The sequence below is a fragment of the Schistocerca gregaria genome, chromosome 8 (assembly GCF_023897955.1).
Source record: "Schistocerca gregaria isolate iqSchGreg1 chromosome 8, iqSchGreg1.2, whole genome shotgun sequence".
In the NCBI taxonomy this organism is placed as follows: Eukaryota; Metazoa; Arthropoda; class Insecta; order Orthoptera; family Acrididae; genus Schistocerca; species Schistocerca gregaria.
The window spans coordinates 173932917-173955145 of record NC_064927.1 but is presented as its reverse complement, the minus strand read 5'-3'; the positions used below and the strand labels follow the sequence as shown (position 1 = coordinate 173955145).

General features: G+C 43.7%; 1 protein-coding gene across 1 annotated transcript in view; it reads right to left on the bottom strand.

Annotated features, from left to right (window-relative positions):
• Positions 1 to 470: 470 nt before the first annotated feature.
• LOC126284605 (protein takeout-like) overlaps positions 471 to 22229 on the bottom strand; it is a 58891-nt gene continuing 37132 nt past the window's right edge. The window contains exons 4-6 of the mRNA XM_049983652.1: positions 21630 to 21766; positions 14878 to 15027; positions 471 to 743 (exon numbers count right to left, since the gene is read on the bottom strand). Of these exons, the coding sequence (XP_049839609.1) occupies positions 589 to 743; positions 14878 to 15027; positions 21630 to 21766 (442 nt within the window). The 3' untranslated portion in view covers positions 471 to 588. The remainder of the gene's footprint in view (positions 744 to 14877; positions 15028 to 21629; positions 21767 to 22229) is intronic.

The window sequence follows — 22229 nt, the reverse complement described above, 5'->3', positions numbered from 1 at the left end:
CAGTAACTGATCTAACAACTATGTCTGACACTTGTTATCTTACATAGGCATTTTCCGACAGCAGTGCCATATTCTGCCTGTTTACATATCTCTGTATTTGAATATACGAGTACATGCCTATACCAGTTTCTTTGGCGCTTCAGTGTATAAAGATATTTATGTCACTTTACAACGTATATTCTAAAATAAGTCTTAAGGTTAATATTACCTCATATTTCCTTGCGTTTCTCCAGAAACTACGTTGATCTTCCCCTGCCTGTTCTTCTGCTTGGCTCTCTATTCTTCTGCATGTAAATTACTTACGCGTTTTGCAACGATGAGTTCTGGAATTGAGGATTTGGTGATACTTATCCTAGTATATCATATACTATAAATTTGCAAGTGCTTATGTACGCCTCATCCGGCCATACGAGAACTCTTAACGTCTCTTTAGGAACTGAGCAGTCATCAGGAGAATGAAAGGAAACACATTAAGTACACACAGTTTTATTTATTTGTGGTGTATACTACAAGTAAAGTGGTTTGACAGATATGTGGATGGAGCAGCAGTGGTGCGCTATTCTGATGAGTGACACGAAGACGCTGTCTTCAGTTGGTTGGGAAGACATCGGTGTAGGGCACCTTGTGGAACACGTTGTTAGCGATATCCTTGAATGCCAGTCCGAACGCCTCTTCAATGCTCGGCTTCAGCTCCTTCAAGATCTCCTCCCAGTTCTCGTTCAGGAACTTGTTCATGTTGTCGCCTAGAAAGTGGAAGACATGGTCAACAAAGGCTACCGAGTCCACACCATCGAGAAAGTTACGCCCACAACGGGCACAACTTGCAGACTAGAATACTTAGTGCAGCATTGAGACGCAAGTCATGTGCGGGAAAATACACGAGATTTTGCGATGTAGCGGCATGCATGAGGTAGGTAATTAGTCACTTCAACTAACTCTGAGGAAGGTGTCCAAAAACTTCAAGGCTATATTATTGTATACAAGGTTAATCACAAAACGATGGACACCTATATTTCGTGAACGGATTAAAAGAGCAAAAAAATTTTTTTCAGTAAATCCTAGGACGCACGCAAAAAAGTACGTAACTTAATGGTATGGATCATACTCTTAAATCTTGTACCAACGGAGACGTTATTGTTGTGGTCTTCAGTCCAGAGACTGGTTTGATGCAGCTCTCCATGCTACTCTATCCTGTGCAAGCTTCTTCATCTCCCAGCACCTACTGCAACCTACATCCTTCTGAATCTGGTAGTGTATTCATCTCTTGGTCTCCCTCTGCGATTTTTATCCTCCCGGCTGCCCTCCAATACTAAATTGGTGAGCCCTTGATACCTCAGAATATGCCCTACCAAACTATCCATTCTTCTAGTCAAGTTGTGCCACGACTTTCTCTTCTCTCCAATTCTGTTCAATACCTCCTCATTAGATATGTGACCTACCCATCCAATCTTCAGCATTCTTCTGTAGCACCACATTTCAAAAGCTTGTATTCTCCTCTAGTCTAAACTATTTATCGTCCACGTTTCACTACCATACATGGCTACACTCCATACAAGTACTGTCAGAAACGACTTCCTAACACTTAAATCTCCACTCGATGTTAACAAATTTCTCTTCTTAAGAAACGTTTTCCTTTCCTTTGCCAGTCTACATTTAATATCCTCTCTACTTCGACCATCATCAGTTATTTTGCTCCCCTAATAGCAAAACTTCTTTACTACTTTAATCGTCTCATTTCCTAATCTAATTCCCGCAGCATCACCCGATTTAATTCGACTTCATTCCATTCTCCTCGTTTTGCTTTTGTTCATGTTCATCTTATATCGTGCGGTTCTAGGTGTTGCAGTCTGGAACCGCGTGACCGTTACGGTCACAGGTACGAATCCTGCCTCGGGCATGGATGTGTGTGACGTCGTTAGGTTAGTTAGGTTTAAGTAGTTCTAAGTTCTAGGGGACTGATGACCACAGATGTTAAGTCCCATAGTGCTCAGAGCCATTTTGAACCATCTTATATCCTCCTTTCAAGACATTGTCCATTCCGTTCAGCTGCTCTTCCAGATCCTTAGCCGTCTCTGACTGAATTACAATGTCATCGGCGAACATCAAAGTTTTTATTTCTTCTCCATAATATGCGGACCTCGGGGAGTATCAGATTCCGTAGAAATGTTGGAACACGTGAGGCAATACTGACCTTACGACTTATCTTAGAAGAAAGATTAAGAAAAGGCAAACCTACGTTTCTAGCATTTGTAGACTTAGAGAAAGCTTTTGACAATGTTGACTGGAATATTCTCTTTCAAATTCTAAAGGTGGCAGGGGTAAAATACAGGGAGCGAAAGGCTATTTACAATTTGTACAGAAACCAGATGGCAGTCATAAGAGTCGAGGGGCATGAAAGGGAAGCAGCGGTTGGGAAAGGAGTGAGACAAGGTTGTAGCCTCTCCCCGATGTTATTCAATCTGTATATTGAGCAAGAAGTAAAGGAAACAGAAGAAAAATTTGGAGTAGGTATTAAAATTCATGGAGAAGAAGTAAAAACATTGAGGTTCGCCGATGACATTGTAATTCCGTCAGAGACGGCAAAGGACTTGGAAGAGCAGTTGAACGGAATGGACAGTGTCTTGGAAGGAGGATATAAGATGAACACCAACAAAAGCAAGACGAGGATAATGGAATGTAGTCGAATTAAATCGGGTGATGCTGAGGGAATTAGATTAGGAAATTAGACACTTAAAGTAGTAAAGGAGTTTTGCTATTTAGGAAGTAAAATAACTGATGATGGTCGAAGTAGAGAGGATATAAAATGTAGACTGGTAATGGCAAGGAACGTTTCTGAAGAAGAGAAATTTGTTAATATCGAATATAGATTTATGTATGAGGAAGTCGTTTCTGAAAGTATTTGTTTGGAGTGTAGCCATGTATGGAAGTGAAACATGGACGATAACTAGTTTGGACAAGAAGAGAATAGAAGCTTTCGAAATGTGGTGCTACAGAAGAATGCTGAAGATAAGGTGGATACATCACGTAACTAATGAGGAGGTATTGAATAGGGTTGGGGAGAAGAGAAGTTTGTGGCACAACTTGACTAGAAGAAGGGATTGGTTGGTAGGACATGTTCCGAGGCAACAAGGGATCACAAATTTAGCATTGGAGGGCAGCATGGAGGGTAAAAATCGTAGAGGGAGACCAAGAGATGAATACACTAAGCAAATTCAGAATTATGTAGGTTGCAGTAAGTACTGGGAGATGAAGAAGCTTGCACAGGATAGAGTAGCATGGAGAGCTGCATCAAACCAGTCTCAGGACTGAAGACAACAACAACAACACCAACAACAACATCGATTTTAATTCCTACTCTGAATTTTTCTTTTGTTTCCTTTACTACATTTGTCGGTATACAGATTGAGTAACATCGGGGATAGGCTACAACCCTGTCTCACTCCCTTCTCAATCAGTGCTTCCTTGTCATGCCCCTCGGAGATAAGGAAGATAAGGAAGTATATTTATTAAAATGAAACGATGTACTATTTTCGGTGTCAAGTATAAAAGTATAGAACTGATATTTATGTCAAATGATAAGGTCTATGGCCCCTTGATGCAGCAAAAAAATTTACGTTTCTCAGATACTGCCATTTATGTTCCATATTTTGATGCAAACTCACTCATCAAAACCCATAGGATACTTCCCGTTGGCCTAGAGTAACGAAATTTGGCGAAAAGTGAGATTTCACAGTATACGTAAAGGAAAAAATCCGAATGTTGTTAATCTGCAATTTTTTCATTTGTTATCCGTCTTTCTGTCCGTACGTCTATTAGGACCTATATTTCTCAGGAGTGGGATGAATTATCAAATTTAAACATATCACATAGTACGATCTACGCTGTCTTGGCAGCATAAAAAACATTAAGCTTCTAACTACACTCATCTACATCTACATCTACATCTACAGAGATACTCCGTAAGCCACCGTACGGCGCGCGGTGGTGCGTAATCAAATAGAGCGAGGGAAAAACGACTGTCTATATGCTTCCGTATGAGCCCTAATTTCTCGTATCCTGTCTTCGTGATTCTTATGCGCAATGTATGATGGCGGCAATAGAATCGTTCGGCAGTCATCTTCAAATGCTGGTTTTCTAAATTTTCTCATGAGTGTTTCTGGAAAAGAAAGTCTCTTCCCTCGAGGGATTCCCAGTTGAGTTCCCGAAGCATCTCCGTAACACTTACGTGTTGTACGATCCTACCGGTAATACATGTAATAACTCTAGCAGCTGAATTGCTTCGATGTCTTCCTTCGATCCGACCTGGTGCGGATACCAAACACTAGAGCAGCACTTTGGAACAGGTCGTACCAGCACCCTATATGCTGTCTCCTCTACAGGTCAACGAGTCTTTCCTAAAATTCTCCCAATAATCCGAAGTCGACCATTCGCCTTTCCTACAGCAGTTCTCAAATGCTTATTCCACCTCATATACACTCGTGCCCATAAACTAAGGATGATGCTGGTACGTGGTAAAATAAAGCTCTGCTGGGTGGTTTGCGGGTTTAAATCACCTCGAGGAATGACCATGCGGTGCATTTGAGATGCGGTCGTCGCACGGGGGCGCTGGCAGCAGACCGCATACACAGAGGTGTGTTGGTGCATTTCAGAGTACGTTGCAGCGAGTAAGTGTGCAGACGTTTTCAGACGTGCTAATCGTGACCGTGTGTTGAAAATGGCTCAAACAACACATAGTGATGACGTTATGAGGGGTAGAATACTAGGGCGACTGGAGGCTGGTCAAACACAGCAGGTCGTAGCACGGGCCCTCCGTGTGCCACAAAGTGTGATCACAAGATCATGGCAACGATTCCAGCAGACAGGAAACGTGTCCCGACGCTACAGTACGGGACGTCCACAGTGTACAACACCACAAGAAGACCGATATCTCACCGTCAGTGCCCGCAGACGGCCACGGAGTACTGTATGTAGCCTTGCTCGGGACCTTACCACAGCCACTGGAACAGTTGTCTCCAGACACAGTCTACAGACTACTAAACAGACATGGTTTATTCGCCCGGAGACATGCAAGGTGCATTCCACTGACCCCTGGTCAAAAGAGAGCTCGTAAAGCCTGGTTTCAAGAATACATACAGTACATGGTGATGGGGACAGTGGTCCCAGGTTGTGCTCACGGATGAGTCCAGGTACAGTCTAAACAGTGATTTTCGCCAGGTTTTCATCTGGCGTGAACCAGGAAGCAGATACCAAACCGTTAATGTCCTTCAAAGGGACCTGTATGGAGGTCGTGGTTTGATGGTGTGGGGTGGGATTATGATTGGTGCACGTACGCCCCTGCATGTCTTTGACAGTGGAAATGCAACAGGTCAGATGTATCGGGACGTTATTTTGCACCAGTTTTTCCGCGTTTTCAGGGGTGCAGTAGGTCCCCACCTTTGCCCTGAGGGATGATAACGCCCTGCCCCACCGAGCTGCCATCGCGGAGGAGTACCTTGAAACAGAAGGTATCAGGCGAATAGAGTGGCCTATCTGTTCTCCAGACCTAAACCCCATAGAGCACGTCTGGGATGCTTTCGGTCGACATATCGCTGCACGTCTTCACACGCCTACGACACTTCAGGAGCTCCGACAGGCACTGGTGCAAGAATGGGAGGCTATACCTCAGCAGCTGCTCTACCACCTGATCCACAGTATGCTAACCCGTTGTGCGGCCGGTGTACGTGTGCATGGTGATCGTATCCTACATTGACGTCGGGGTACATGCGCAGGAAACAGTGGCGTTTTGTAGCACATGTGTTTCGTGACGGTTTTCTCAACTTATCACAAATACGGTGGACTTACAGATCTGTGTCGTGTGTGTTCCCTATGTGCCCATGCTATTAGCGCCAGTTTTGTGTAGTGCCACTTCGTGTGGCACCACATTCTGCAATTATCCTTAATTTATGAGCATGAGTGTAGCCTTGCAACGCTATCGACTTTACTTTGTCAAGCAGGACACTAGTAATACTGTATCCTAACATCACTGTCAAGCAGGACACTAGTAATACTGTATCCTAACATCACTGGTATAATCTTCCTACTCATCCGCATTAACTTACATTTTTCCTCGTTTAGGAATAGCTGCCAGTCATCACACCAACTGTAAATTTTGTCTAAGTCGTCTTGTATATTCCTACAGTCACTCAACTTCGACACCTGACCATACACCCCTGAGTCATAAGATACGGTCGTTTGTTAAGACCCCTTTCTCTCACGAACGGATAAAGACATGAAGTTGAAATTTGTGTCAAATATTACGGTCCCTTGGTAGAGTAATTTAAGCTTCTGCGTTAATGTAATAAAGCGTTACTGACATTTATGTCAGAGAATTAGCCACTCGTATTTGGATACTTGCAAACTCATTCATTATAACGCTGTCGAGGAACTATCTACATACGTACGAGTCCCACTCACACTTACCAGGTTTTCTGTGCAATTTATGACTAAGCGCTGTGTTTGAATCTTCTGGCATTTCTTTAGACATCCAGATACTTTTGATTGCGTTTTGTAGTCGTTTGACAATCCCACCATCCACAGGTTTCGACAAGTTCGCAACAACAATCCTGTCTTCAATTTTCTGAAGGTTTGGTGGCTGTGAATCTTCCAGCTTCAGTGATAGAATTTCCTTGGGTAATTCTTTTTTTTCCTTTTTTCATTCTTCATGGCTCAGAAGTTTCTGAAAGCATCTTGCCGTTATTCCGCTATTTTCGGGATTATTCAGGACTAGCATTCCTTCTCCATCTTTGAAACACATTTCTCTAAGTTTTTATTATTTATTTATTATATTACCATGATTTCGATTGTAGAGCCATTTTCAATGATGAAAAAAGTCAGTAAATATGGAACATGTCTGGAAAACATGTCGACGCCGAAACACTACAAAACGTGTGTGGACTTATGTAAGATTGGTATTTACGGACCTTTTCTCACCACTGCACTTGAAAATGGCACTACAACCAATATTGAGGTAGTGAAATAAACAAATAACAAAAACTTACAATCAAATGGCGGAAGCGGTTTCCTTCAAAAACTGTATTAAGGCTATGGTTCCCACACAAGAAGAAAATCACGAAACACTTTTACACCCAAACCACTTTCAAAAAGAATTTCCTGGTTGTATGTTTTCTGACGTAACCACGAGCGCCGGAACAAAGACGAAGAACACAAGAGAAGAGAAGGCGGTGAAACGACGTCGGCCAATGGTGCGCTGATTACGGCCGCACCACGAGAGGAGCGCCCTCTACAAGAGGAGAATATAAACGCCGCTGCTGCCACCGTAGACCGCTCAGTATTAGCGCAGTATTCCGACAGTATTAGCACGGCCTAGCAGAGAGTGCTACGATCACAGTAACATGTGATCCGTATCAATTGCTTGCATGAACATTGTATATAGCATTTGTATGTCTCCCATCGCTCGCGACCACCTGTTGTTAATTCAAGTAAAACATTGTCATTCTTCCTATTTGTAATAAAAATTATTTAATGTTGTACAACATTCCGAGAATTTGGGCAGGACCCCACAGTATGTGGGTTTTATTCCAAATACTACAATAAGTAAATACTATGTCCCATCAAATGTATCCGAATACATCTATGTAACGCGAAACTCCACTAGACGTCATGAGAGGCGAACCAAATAGTATAAAAGGGGGCGCGGAGTACTATGTTGACAGTAGAGAAGCACAGTAAGAGCATAATGAATCGGTCAGCAGGGGTCAGAGACTTCGAACGTGTAGTAATCATTGGTTGCCACCTCAGTGACAAACCCATCAAGGATATTTCAGCCCTTCCTAAGCTGCCCGAATCGACTGTTGGTGACGTGACTGTGAAGTAAAAACGTGATGGAACAACCATAGCCAAAAGTTTCGACCATGCATACCTCATGCGCCGACGGCCAGGAACGATCGAGCGTTGCACAGGACAGTTGTGAAAAGTCGCACAGCATTGCCGGAAGGAACCACTCCGAAATGCTACCAAAGTGAAGCTAGCACAGTAGTCGAGCAGATCCTCATAAGGTAAACATTCCTGTAATCATCGGCAAGCGACACTTGACATGTAGTTCAGTGGATTACTGGAAACGAGTTATCTGAAGTGATGAATCTCGCCATAACCTTTGTCAATCCGATGGAACGATTTGGGTTTGATGAATTTCTGGAGCCAACACATGTAGAGCCAACAGTGAGGAGGTGTTGTTCCCGTATGGGGATGTTTCTCGAGGTTAGGATATGGTGCCTTTATTGCACTGAGGAAAACCATTAAAGCGGAAGGATGGGAACACGTTTTACAGTACCGCTTGCTGCGTACAAAGTTCGGAGACGGTGATTGTATCTGTACGGTAATGCATGCTGGCATAAACCAGCACCTGTAAGACAGTGGTTTCTGGATAGCAACATTCCTGAAATGGACTGGCACATCCATAGTACAGATTTAAACCGAACAAGAGATCTTTGGGATGAATTAGAACGTAGACATCGCTCCAAGCCCCCAAACATCTCTGACTTAGGCTTCTGAGGAATAATGGACTGTCATTAATCCAGAGACGCTAAGGTACCTCACTGATAGTGTCCAAGATAGAATTTGAGGTGGCAAAACGCTGATACCGCCCATGTTAATGTCCTCTAATAGGTGTTCGGATACATTTCATAAGATATGCGAGTGGCTCGAAGACTTCTTAAATAACAGAACACAGTATGTTGTCATCGACGGTCGGTGTTCATCAGAGACAAGGGTATAGTCAGGAGTGCCCCAGAGAAGTGTGATAGGACCGCTGTTGTTCTCTACATACATAAATGAATTGGCGGACAGGGTGGGCAGTAGTCTACGGTTGTTTGCTGATGATCCCGTGTTGAACGGTAAGGTGTCGACGTTGTGTGGCTGTAGGAAGATAAAGACGATTTAGACAAAATTCCCAGTTGGTGTGATGAATGGCAGCGAGCCCTGAATGTGGGAAAATGTAAGCCAATGCGGATGAGTAGGGACATCACACCTGTTATGTTCGGAAACAGTATTATTAGTGTCCTGCTTGACCCAGTCAAGTCATATAAATATCTGGGCATAACGTTGCAAATTGATATGGGATGGAGCGAGCATGTGAGAACTCTGGTAGGGAAGGCTAATGATCGACTTCCGTTTTTTGAGAGAACTTTACGCAAGAGTGGTTCACCTATAAAAGAGACTACATGTAGGGCGTAGGCGCCACGTATTCTTCAGTACTGCTCTAGCGTTTGGGATCCGTACCAGGTCGCACTCAAAGAAGGCATCGAAGCAGTTCAAAGGCCAGCTGCTAGATTTGTTACCGGTAGGATCGAACAACACGTTAAGTGTGAGACGGAGATGCTTCGGGAACTCAATTGGGAATCTTCGAGGGGAGATGACGCTCTTTTAGATAAACACCATTGAGAAAATTTAGGAAACCGGTATTTGACGCTGACTGCCGGACGATTCTATCGCCGCCAACATACACTGCGCATAAGGAACAGGAAGATAAGATACGACAAATTAGGTCTCATACGGAGGCATACAGACAGTCGTTTTGCCCTCGCTCTATTTGCGAGAGGAACACGAGAGGAAATGACTAGTAGCTGCACATGATACCCTCCGCCACGCACCATACGTTGGTTTGCGGAATATCTATATAGATGTAGACGCAGATAGTGTAGTTCCATTTACAAAAGGAGTAGCTGATCTGCTATGTATGCGCCCCGGCGTGAGAGGGAACGAAGAGAAAATATGTGTTATCTTAATAGTGTAGTCTTCGTGTTGCTCGTAACAAAGATGTCTGGCATGAAAGTCTCTCTTGGCGCCGTTTACACGGCAATAGCCGCTTTCACTGCTAGGAATTTCCACCGCAGTTTCCAATTCCGACCGCCTTGCTTTAGGAGTCTGCTCAGCTTCGTAGTTCGAATTTTTACCTCAGTGACACGACTATCATAGGGTATTACGTCAAAGCACTAGCAGATGCCACTGTTAGGTTTCTTACCTTCATAACAGAAATAATTTCGCTAATGGACGTTGGTGACAGAATTAGCAACCGGAAATCTTATCATACGAATACAAATTAACAATGAATATATTTGGCTACGATGTAAGGAATTACTGATTTCGCTGTGTCTATTAAAAATTTAACGAAATCTCTTTGCTTTTTCGATAAGTTTTATTTGTATTTGACATATTAGCTAGGAAAAACCGCACTGATTGAGTTCGCTTCGTGGTACTGGTGCCTACTTACAGGATTTACAAAAAAAAAAATGCCTTGAGAAAGGTCGAGTCTTTCTAAAAACACTAAAACGGCTAAACGACTGGGGGCATTGCGGTTTCAAGAATCCAATGAAGACCGTGAGGCGAGATTTCGTTGGTGCGAGAACACCATGCGTTTACTTGCTCTTTCAGAACTCCTTCCGGAAGCGAGGTGAGACGTAGGTCTGGCGTAAAGTGTCAAACTTTATCTCGCACCTCAGAAACCTTTATTCACAGAGAAAACCCCTAAAGTTCTCAGCATCTTCGCACAATCCAGCAGAACTTGCGGAAGCCTTGCAAAACGGCATCCAGAATCTAATGGAAGAACAGCGCACAGTGTTCCAACGTGTTTGTCAGGGTGTCAACGGCAATATGGAAGAACTTCTGTTTTTGAATACACCTGGTGGGACACCAGAGATATTCCTCACTACAATCGTCTTGACACGATCATGGGCCAGTGTTGACACAATCTTGGGCCAAGGAAAAATAGTTCTTACTGCGGCTTCGTCAACAACAGCAGCCACTTTATCACCCAGTAGTAAAACAGCTCATACAGTGTTTAAAATCCTGATAGATTTGGATAATGGTGAACACACAGTATGTGATATCTCTAGCAACAGTGACAAACATAGAGTTCTACGAGAGTGCTGCTTAATAATATGGGGCGAGTGCACCATTGTTATCGAAAAACTAAAGAGGCGCTTGATTGAATCCTCAGATTCAGATCGTGATCCCATAGGTATCGTTGCGATCCTTTTTTATGGCTACTAGAGGCGTGCATTACCAGTGGTACCACGGGGAACAAGGGTGAGTGAGGCATGAGCATGCTTGAAGAGCTCAAATCTGTAACAACACATCACACGGATGCACGTAACAACGCTCTTAACAGTGTACATGCAGCCTCATATACGAGGCAACACAAATACGCACGAGGTTTCTAATTTATTGTTGAACAGTAACAAGGGTGCATATCCGAAAGAACGCGGTCAAATCGTTTTGCGAGGTAATTTATGCCGTAAGATACTTTCATTTCAAGACCACATTTCTTCCATTCTCGCTGATCAAATGCAAACAACAACCTATGAAAACTCTTAGTTTTGTGAAATGCTTATACCCCAAAACGATGAAGATGCAAAAATTAATTCGGATATACTTGCTTGTGGGAGAAAATGTAGGGTACATCCCTAATAACACAGTTGTAGAGTAAGATGGCTCTACCAACTTTCGTGCCGAATTTTAACGCAGCCGGCGTTCAGTCACAAAAAGTTAATTTGAAAAACAATATCCTGATTATTCTGTTGCAAAATTTAAGCCTACCGAAACTGTGCAATGCTACGGTGCTTAAAACTACTTTTCAGCGATGTAAATTCATAGAAGCGTAAATTATGCAAAGTGATGCCTATGAACGAATTTTTATTCCCATTTCGCTTCAGACGCGTATAATTCACGGTGTTATGTTATGTTATGTCATCATCATGAGGCCAGACGCTGTATGTCGCGGGCCCGGACGTTAGTGTCAGCTGATTTTTACACGGGCAGCTCCATGTAGCTGTCTCCAGTGTCAGTGAATCAAACAAGCTCTTTGTTCATGTCCCCAATCACAGTACTTCAAACACTGTACGCAAAGGAGCTTTATACGCCACAAATGAACCGCATGCATAGAAAGCCTCGGCAGAACTAAAGATAAATACCTCGGCAGGACTGCGTCTCTCAACTAGTATAAGGGGAAGTCAAACGAAAACGGAAGAGATGGAAACAAAGTAAGTAAACTGTTCATTATCTCAATAGTAATCAGCATAACTGTTAGTAAATTTATCATAACATGAGACAAGGTGGTCAGTGCCTTCGCCGGCCGCGGTGGTCTAGCGGTTCTTGGCGCTCAGTCCGGAGCCGCGCGACTGATACGGTCGCAGCTTCGAATCCTGCCTCGGGCATGGATGTGTGTGATGTCCTTAGGTTAGTTAGGTTTAAGTAGTTCTAAGTTCTAGGAGACTGATGACCACATATGTTAAGTCCCATAGTGCTCAGAGCCATTTGGTCAGTGCCTTCATGGGGAAATGTTTGCTATTGCCTACGGAACCATGTTTGTACCAAGGCGTGATCATCTTCATACGAAGCAAATCATGGGCCACGAATACCTTCCTTCAGGTCTCTAAATATATGGAAATCGCTGGCCCACATGTTGCCAGTATTGTTCCGACTCCTCTGTAGAAGTCTCCCTGGGAAGCCCTGACACGTCCTTCGCATACATTCGATCTCTCCCCATTCGATTTCCACATTTTTTGAGCTCTTAAGAAAGGCATTCGATGCCATCGATCTGCTTCGGACGAAGAGGTACCCACCTGGCTACAGTCATGATTCTGCAGGGAACTGCGATCGCTTTTCCATGAAGGCATTGACCATCTTGTATCACAATGAAAATAACGAATTAACAATTATGGCGACTACTTTGAAACTTGGAATATTCTATTTACTTTTTTCCATTTGTCTCGTTTTCATTTGACTACTTCTTATATATTTATTCTGTCGAAATCTTTGCAAAATGAATTAAAAAACCATATGTAGGAACAGTAAGCAGATTAAATAAAACTGTATGGTTCGAAATCTCAAACATCTATGATGTATACATGCAGAATGAAGCGGCTAATGAAAATTTTTACCAAAGAATATCATGTATGAACAGATATTAAATCTCAAGCCCTTGGCCAGATTAGAGAAGCTTCGGGTCCAGAATCTTAACTTATCCTCTGTTGATTTTTAAAAAGATCACATGCGATTCTTCCGTAGATATAACATATTAAGTGTTCAAGAAAAATCTGGAGCTGACAATAAAACAATAGTAATCATTAGGCAAACTTTGAGTATTAGATTTTACAAAGTTAAATTTTTAGGCGAAACATCGATGCTTTGGGGAGGTGGGGGGGGGGGGGGACTCTCTCCACTGTCGTTCAATTGCTTTTTGGAGGAAGTAGTATGGCAATGTATAAAAAGAACGAAAGACGAGAGGAAATAAAATGAAAATTGGAGGACAGAGAGAGAGAGAGAGAAAACCTTTGTCTGACCGCTTAGCCTTTGCTGAGCACCTGCAAAATGGAACGACACTTAAACATTCTCCAATAGCTAACTCTAAACACTGAATATTTAATTTCGTTTGAGAAAACAGTGTAGGTGTGCCAAAACATATGGAATCGAAACATGGAAAAATAAAGCAAGTTTCCGAATTTAAATACTTGACAGAGATAATGTAGTCAAATGCTCTCGACAAAGCAGCCAACGTAAATTGAGCCAAAAAGACTATGGCATTCCACTGAACAAAGAACACATACCTTAAAGGATTCTTATCATTTAATTCAAAACTGAGGTCTTGCGAAAAATTATTCGAAAACTTTGGGACGAAAATATAAATGTAGTGTTTGGAAACTGAGAAGCAAGAAGTAAGTGTCTGAAAAGACTGGGACTATAATAGATACAACGAGAACAGTAATAATTACATTTTATGACCACTTAAAAACATTAGATAACTAGAGGCTGACAAATAAAATTTTCATCTGCTCTGAAAAAGTCCAAAAACACGAATCTCATGGTTTATGTAACTTAAAAAAGATCTACAGGAGTGGGAAATGACATACAAAGACATGCAAAACATAAATGAATTCAGGAAAAAAAGTATCAAGAGTTAGTGCTTTCCAGAAGAAAACACAAAAGGAGACAGGAGAAAGAATAGAATAACAGACGGAAATAATATAGGTATATTGGGAAGTCAAAAAAAAGGGAAAAATTACGTCATATGTCATCTGCTTCAAATTGTCCTGAGTTCGCCAGATTTTAATAATAACAATAAAATTACAATTAAATGGCGGGAATGACTTCATTCAAAACGTGTGTTGTATTAAGTCGATCCAAAAATATGATACAGATTTAGACTTGACAGGGGGTAATCAGGAGAGAAATTGAAGTAACTATCATAAGGCCAGTGAATTCATCAAAAAATGTTTAGGGTGATTTCCGAGAAAATAACGTCAACATTTCTTGTTTTGGCAATAGATTACAATACACTACCTCTTAACCAATTTTCTTTTATGGTATTCCGACGTGAGGTTTAAGACTGAAAGACAAGAGAAGAGACCAGGTTTTTCCGACTACTATTAGACTACGTATGAGACATACAGTTACAAGATTGGTGTCTGAAATGAAATGGAAGCGACAGCATCACTGAAGAGAGAGAGAATTAAAAAAACAATTACTTTAGCATCTGTAGGCATAAACCATTATCAATTTCCGTGGAAGGCATACTATTATCACGCTAGATGGAGACGATATGATGGCGTACCTCAGGCAAGATAGGGTCAGTGGCTCCATCATACTCGGATCGGGTGTTCACTAAATGATGGAACGATGCGCAGTGACTAGGGGCAAAGTATCACTCGACGTCTCAGGATTATTCTACTGCGTCTGACTGTAGTGTGCACTTTCAGTTCTGTCCGTTACAACAAGTTTTCTGCTTTTAATTTAGAGGTGAAAATAATGGCAAAATCTAGTAATGCTTGATCTCCATGGGCAATTCCAGTTCTGTGCGTTACGAAATTAAGGAAAATTTCTTACCTAATGCCTTGTCGCCGTTAAACAGGTTGTTGAAGTCGAAGGTCATTTTCTTAGTATCGAAGGAGAACTTGAAGTCCTTGATGTCAGCGTATGTCTGTCCGCCTTTCTCCAGCGGTACGCCCTTCAGGTTCAGGAGGACATCAATGTTGTCTGCAACAAGAAATGACAATTCATATGTACTCATTGTTGTCTACACGCGAAGACAGACAGTGAGGAGCCTGTAGTCACCGTCCGTTTCGTTCTCCCGTCTTCCCGGCTCTATGCTGGAGATGGAATAGTTGAGGTGCTTTGATTAATGTTTTAGGTGTGCTCAGCAGTTAACGACAATTACCTGAATCAGATTTTCACTCTGCAGTGGAGTATGCGCTTATATGAAACTTCCTGGCAGATTAAAACTGTGTGCCCGACCGAGACTCGAACTCGGGACCTTTGCCTTTCGCGGGCAAGTGCTCTACGATCTGAGCTACAGAAGCACGACTCACTCCTGGTCCTCACAGCTTTACTTCTGCCAGTATCTCGTCTCATGGCAGGTAGGAGACAACATTCTGGCAGAAGTAAAGCTGTGAGGACCGGGCGTGAGTTGTGCTTCGGTAGCTCAGATGGGCAATCTGCCGCCGGCAGTGCTGCGAAGCGGTCACGCGATAGAGCGCTGCGAGCGAGGCGCGCACAGTGTGTTTGTGTTTACTTCGGCCGCTGTAAGTGCCGTTTTCCCTTCTAGACCACCATGGTGCACAACTATCGGAAAAGACATTACGTTTCAACTTTTGTTCCGACTTCGCCCTACCCAAGGCCCTGGAGGTAGAACGATTTATCCGCGATGATGTTAAAATACCACCAACGGATCTAATTGGTATCCACTTGTCGATAGTTAGCAGTACCGTCTACGTCAAAATGATCAACGATGCGGCGTGCGACAAGGTGCTTCAAGAGGCAAAACGTGGACTGCGCTTCTGTCATTCCGACAGTAACTTCGGACCCGTTACCGTCGATCAAGCAGGTCTCGGCACACGGACGATAAGGATCTTCGAACTACCTGCATACGTCGTCATCGAGGCGCTTCGTCCCTATGGCAACGTTCTGGAACATGTTGCCGAACGATGGGTACAATTTCAGACCTATCCCGTTTTAAACGGTGTTAGACAGGTCCGCATCGAGCTGCATAAACACATTCCTTCCTATCTACGTATCGGAGGCTGCCGTGCCATTATAATGTACGACGGCCAACCTCGAACCTGTTCCGGTTGCGGGAAAGAAGGTCACCTACCGTCTGAATGCATTTAACGACGTGTCGCGCAGCTCCCGTTGTCGGAAGCGTCCGTCACACCCACGATGACCGCCCTACAGGACACTTACGCAGCGGCTCTTGCCACGTCTACAGTTTCGTCCAGTCCGTCGCCCGGTCCTTCCCATCGGCACGTCCCACCGTCCCAGTCACCTGCGGACGGTGTGGACGTCCCAACTGACGACCTTGCCGCGGAACAGGCTCCCGCACCGGACGCTGAGGAGAACAGTACTTCTTCACAACACCTGTTTGACAATTTTATTGTACCCACCGACGCCTTCGAACCAGGTCGACGCTCTTCCTTGCCGTCGTCCGACACTGAGGAACACGTGCGCAAACGCCGTCGCCGTCGCCGTTCACCCACGGGCTCTCAAAGCGTCACCACCCGCGACGACGAAGACGACACCCAACCAGCCGACATATCCACGCATAGGTCGGCGGATAACTGTCACGATGAACAAGACGTTTCGCAGGACGGGACCACTATGAAGGTCGCCACGCACAATGTAACGATCGGTGCGCCGGTTGAGACGCCTGTCTCCCCGCCGACAACTCCAGATCTCTCTCACCACGACGCAATTCCCAATGACATTGGACGGACCCATGGAACTGGAGCATGGGCCGACGAGATTGAGGAAGATACGCCCCCTCCTCCGGATGAGTTGCCTCCGCCGGACAAGGCTGCCTGTTAACATCAAAAGCAAGGCACTGCAGCTAATGGGACGGGACTTCCTGTCGGTGCCCTCCTCTTCCTTCCCTTGGTGATGGTAGATGCGCGTCCACCACCGCTGAAACAAACGTACCGGTTTTTCACACTGAACATCAACATGATCGGCACTGTACCCAAGCTGCGACTCCTATGTGACATGCTTCGGCCCTCTGACGTCGACGTCGCCCTTCTTCAGGTAGTACGCGTTGCCACACTACCACCAGTCTACGGCTACGACTCATACACGTCCACATGTGATCAATCAGGGCGTGGAGTGGCTTTCTACATACGCGAAGGAATCCCACTCAAGGACACGACAATCCTTCCTTGTGGAAGAGGCATGGCTGTTACCATCTTCGACACGCGCGTCATCAATATCTACGCTCCGTCTGGCTCCTCGAACCGTCGGCAGCGGTCCACTTTCTTCGCAAAGAAGACTACACCTTTCACTGTAGGGCTTATGCGGACGATCTCCTCTTTCTCACCTGCTCCTCCACGGAACTCAATGACGCCATCCAATGAATCCACCAGTATGGACGTCTTTCTGGTAGCATTCTTAATGTCCGTAAATCGACTATGATGCACATTGGGCGCGGCCTCCCGGCTATGGGGCCGAACGCACTCCCAGTCAGTACCACCCTTCGTTACTTGGGTATCGAATTTACGAGCTCCACACACCGCACAGTGACCCTGGCATACCGGTGGCTTTTGCAGTCGATTCGGCACCATGTCCACGGTCAAGTGCACCGTAACTTAAACCAACTCCAACATGTGTCATATGTCAACATGTATGTAGCCCCTAAACTGGTACACGTCGCCCAGATCCTCCCAATGCCGTTACTCCTTGGCCGCCGCATCCAATCAGCCTTTGGATATTTCGTGTCAGCAGGTGCTCTTTTCAAAGTCCGCTACAACACTCTAACATTGCCTCCTGCAAAAGGTGGCCTCGGACTCGTCAACGTGCGGGCACGATCTTCTGCACTCGTTGTCCACACTCTGTTGCGGCACTGGCAGGGGACGGTTCCGTCCTTAACACGCAGTCTCTTAGATATCCTCCGACCCGCTTCTCTCGATCCACCGATCAATGTGGCACCTATTTCTCCATTATTGTGCATGCACCCTTTTTACCGTCGTCTGTGTCTGCACTCTGGTACGTTTTAGCCTATGGAAAATTCATGACTAAAAGTCGACTTTATCGCATAGGACTGGCCACCTCCCCACTCTGCCCTGACTGTCAGCTCGAAGACACCGACGAGCACCGTCTCACGTGCCCCCTGAAACAAAACGTATGGCTCCTCATCCAACGAATCGTGGGCTTTTACCTCCGTGCCCCGCCAACGACGGTAACCCCGGATTTCCTGTTGTTGCCCCAGACATTTCACTACCCTCTTGCTAAGCACCATACCCTCATCTGGTTTCGAGGACAGACTTTAGAATACCTCTTTCAAAGTGGTCCGCATACAGTCTTTGACTTCTGTTACAAAGTTGTGACCGCGCATAGCACCCTCACCCGAAAACCATCTTACCGACAAACTTTTGCCGGTTATCTCCGCAGCGTCTTCCTTGACCACCCTCAAAGTTGGGGTGTACCATGCCTACCTGTCACATAATGCAACACCCTTATCCACGTTCCCATGCATAGAACAAAAAAAATACAGAATATGTTATATTTTGTTGTATTTAATGTTTTTCTTTTTAATTAATTAATTTATTTTTTTGTTTAACTAACAGTCATTTGTATATGTTTAAATGATATGGTACCTTGAAGAACTCTTGCATAGTGAATATATATGTACTTTTAGTCTGTTCAATACAAATTTTGAAAAAAAAAACGAAACAAAAAAGAAAAAGAAAACAGGATATGTTATATTTTGTTGTATTTAATGTTACTCTAATAATTTGTTAACCTAACACTCATTTGTATATGTTAAACTGGTACTTTGAAGAACTGTTGCTTATGTATATATACATATGACTCTCAGTGTGTTCAATGAAAAAAAAAGACCCCTAATGCTAAAACAAATGTGTAGAGCAAAAAACAAAAGATGTAGACCAACTTCCCGCAAAAGGGAAAGGTCCCGAGTTCGAGTCTCAGTCGGGCACACAGTTTTAATATGCCAGGAAGTTTCGACAATTACCTCTTATTACACCGTCCAGTCACAATCACGTGACCACCTATTTGAAGCCTAGTAGTGCAGTGCGGACAACTGCGAGACGCACAGGAAGAGAATCAATGTGTTTCTGGTAAATATTGACAGGGATGTAGAGCTATGCCGACTCCAGCGCCTTGGCCAGCTGCACTAGGTTTCTCGGTTGAGGATTCATGGTGCGAACAGCGCGATCGAGGATGTCCTGCAGATTCTTGATTGGGTCTAAATCCCGGCAATTTTGGTGGCCTGGTGAGTACTGCTCATCGAACCACGCACGCACACTGCGAGGTGCGTGGCACACAAATAAACAGCATGCAGGGGTGTACGTGGTCCTCAAGGATAGATGCATACTTGTGTTGATCCAATGCGCCTTCCACATTGAGATCACCGACAGAACGCCACGCGAAAACATTCCCCAACCATAGCCCTTCCAACGATTGTTGCTAGGGGCTTATTTTCAGACGTTTCGGAGCCTCAAATGTGATTCATTTGAAAAGGACACCCGTTGCCACTATCTGGACGTCCAGTTGCGGTATTGGACATACGTTCCAGCCTTCAACGCCGATCGAAAGCAGTCAGTATGGAAGCATGAGCCAGGTGGCTGTTGCGGAGGCAAGCAAGCTTCACTGGAAATTCGTTGAGGAAATACTGTTGTTGGCCCCCTTAATCCATCTGGACGGTCAGTTGCTTAACAGTTGCCCTTCTTTTGGCCTGTACGCATCTCTGTAGCTGTAAATCATCCCTGTCATTTGTAGCCTGTGATGTACCACAGTTGCCTCGGTGCCGCTTTTGGATAGCACCATTTTGCGCGTACGGTATACTTGAACCATGGTGGCACTCGAACATTTTACAAATTCAGCCGTTTAGAAATGTTTCTACACTTAACCCGAAAGCCAAAGATCATCAGATAAACTGCGCTGATTTCAGACACGTTTTATATACCCTGCACTACTAGTCTTGCCACCTGCGTCCGCCATGGTTATTCCAGGTTGACGTTGAACATAGATGGTAGTCACGTTAATTTGACTGGACCGTGTAATATTTTCATGTAACCTTTAAATAGTAAAGGAATTTTGCTATTTGGAGAACAAAATAAATGATGATGGTCGAAGTAGAGAGGATATAAAATGTAGACTGGCAATGGCAAGGAAAGCGTTTCTGAAGAAGACAAATTTGTTGACATCAAGTACTGATTTAAGTGTCTGGAAGTCGTTTCTGAAAGTATTTGTATGGAGTGTAGCCATGTATGGAAGTGAAACATGGACGATAAGTAATTTGGACAAGAAGAGAATAGAAGCTTTTGAAATGTGGTGTTACAGAAGAGTGCTGAAGATTAGATGGGTAGATCACATAACTAATGAGTAGGTATTGAATATAATTGGGGAGAAGTGGAGCTCGTGGCACAACTTGACTGGAAGAAGGGATCGGTTGTTGGGACATGTTCTGAGGCATCAAGGGATCACCAGTTTGGTACTGGAGGGCAGCGTGGAGGGTAAAAGTCGTAGAGGGAGACCAAGAAATGAATACACTAAGCAAGTTCAGAAGGATGTAAGCTGCAGTAGGTACTGGTAGATGAAGCAGCTTGCACAGCATAGAGTAGCATGGAGAGATGCATCAAACCAGTCCCAGGACTGAAGACAAGAACAACAACAACCTTTAATTGTGTCAAGGCCTTGTTTAAAGTGTTGTTTCAACGATCTGAACTCTCACTTTTAATTGTGTTTGTTTCTCTGTGTTAGAGTTGTGCATTATTTATACTGAATAAATGTTATTATTACTCGAAGCCTTCAATTGGGTTACATCAGTACCAGTGAACCAGAGGTATGTCATTGTCTAGAATCAAAAGCTGTTTACTTCATTCTGTGAGTCGTTATTCTTATTAATCTCACAGATACTATTGAGCTATTGAATTCAGTAATTATTCTTTTACAGTTAAATGATGATGTATGTTTTTCAGGAAACTGTGTGTTTGTTATTTTCGTAGAAGAATAAGGTAAATAAATATTGTGCTATTACTGTTGTCAAAATTATTCCTGGATCATTACCACTTACCTGGCTATTACCTGTCAATTACGTAGTTGTTTACATTAGTTGTTGAGTAAAACACGCAACTACTAATGGTAACAACAAAAGTAATATGAACGTGAATAGATATCTATAGACGAGCCGATCGGTAAGTAGCAGGTAACGATGCTATTTGTGAAATAAATATGTTTGTTAACAGTGATTAGCTGCTGTTTCATTCTTTTCAGGAATGAACTTGTACTAACTTTCTAATTGGCAATTAGAACCTATCAGTTTCCTGATACAGTACTCAGAACTGTCTTCATGAAGTATTAGTTTTCTAGTAAGTATCATTATTATTTTCAGTGATGCCGTTAGCATCATAATCCAGTGGTATCAGAGTACCGTCTCAATATTTTGGGTAAAAATCAGTTTCGCACAGAGCGGAGATACTTTTTGTTTTTCATCCTTCTGATAAACGTCAGCTTTGGCACGTGAAACTTTTTCAAATTTCGATCTTTGACTGATGTTGTATTTTGAGAAAGTTATGCCGTTAACACAGTTTCTCCATTGTCAGCTATCGAAATATGTATGACGAGTTGCTTACCCATAGTGAGTTTGCAGTCGCCCTCTCCCTGAATGGGCAGCACGAGGACTTTTCCATCGATCTTGTACTTTCCAGTGAGCGTCAGTGGTCCTGTCGTGTGTGCCTTGATGTTCATGTCGTAACTGCCAGGCGTCATCCTGCAATCCGGAAACAGCTTGTTAGAGGAGGGCCGACTTTTATTAAGTTCTGATATGCACGTAGAATCGCGTAAAAAGCATTAGCCCTTTTATTCTGTGAACGTTTGTATGTAGTTAGTATGTTGGTTAGTGTTATGCACCATAGATCATGTGCACCGATCAATCGTAGTGATACGGAACGGTTCATTTTGCATTCATGTTATATAGTCGGTTGTAAATATGGCCACATGGTGACCGTTTGCAGGTCGTGTGCGCCTGTGTGTGTGCGTGTGAGTTTGTTTCTTTGTTTGTGTGTGTGCGTGTGTGTGTGTGTGTGTGTGTGTGTGTGTGTGTGTGTGTGTGTGTGTGTGTGACAGAGAGAGAGAGAGAGAGAGAGAGAGAGAGAGAGAGAGAGAGAGAGAGAGAGAGGGTTAGTAATTCATATATTAACACGCATAACATTTCACAGATTACGAATAAATAA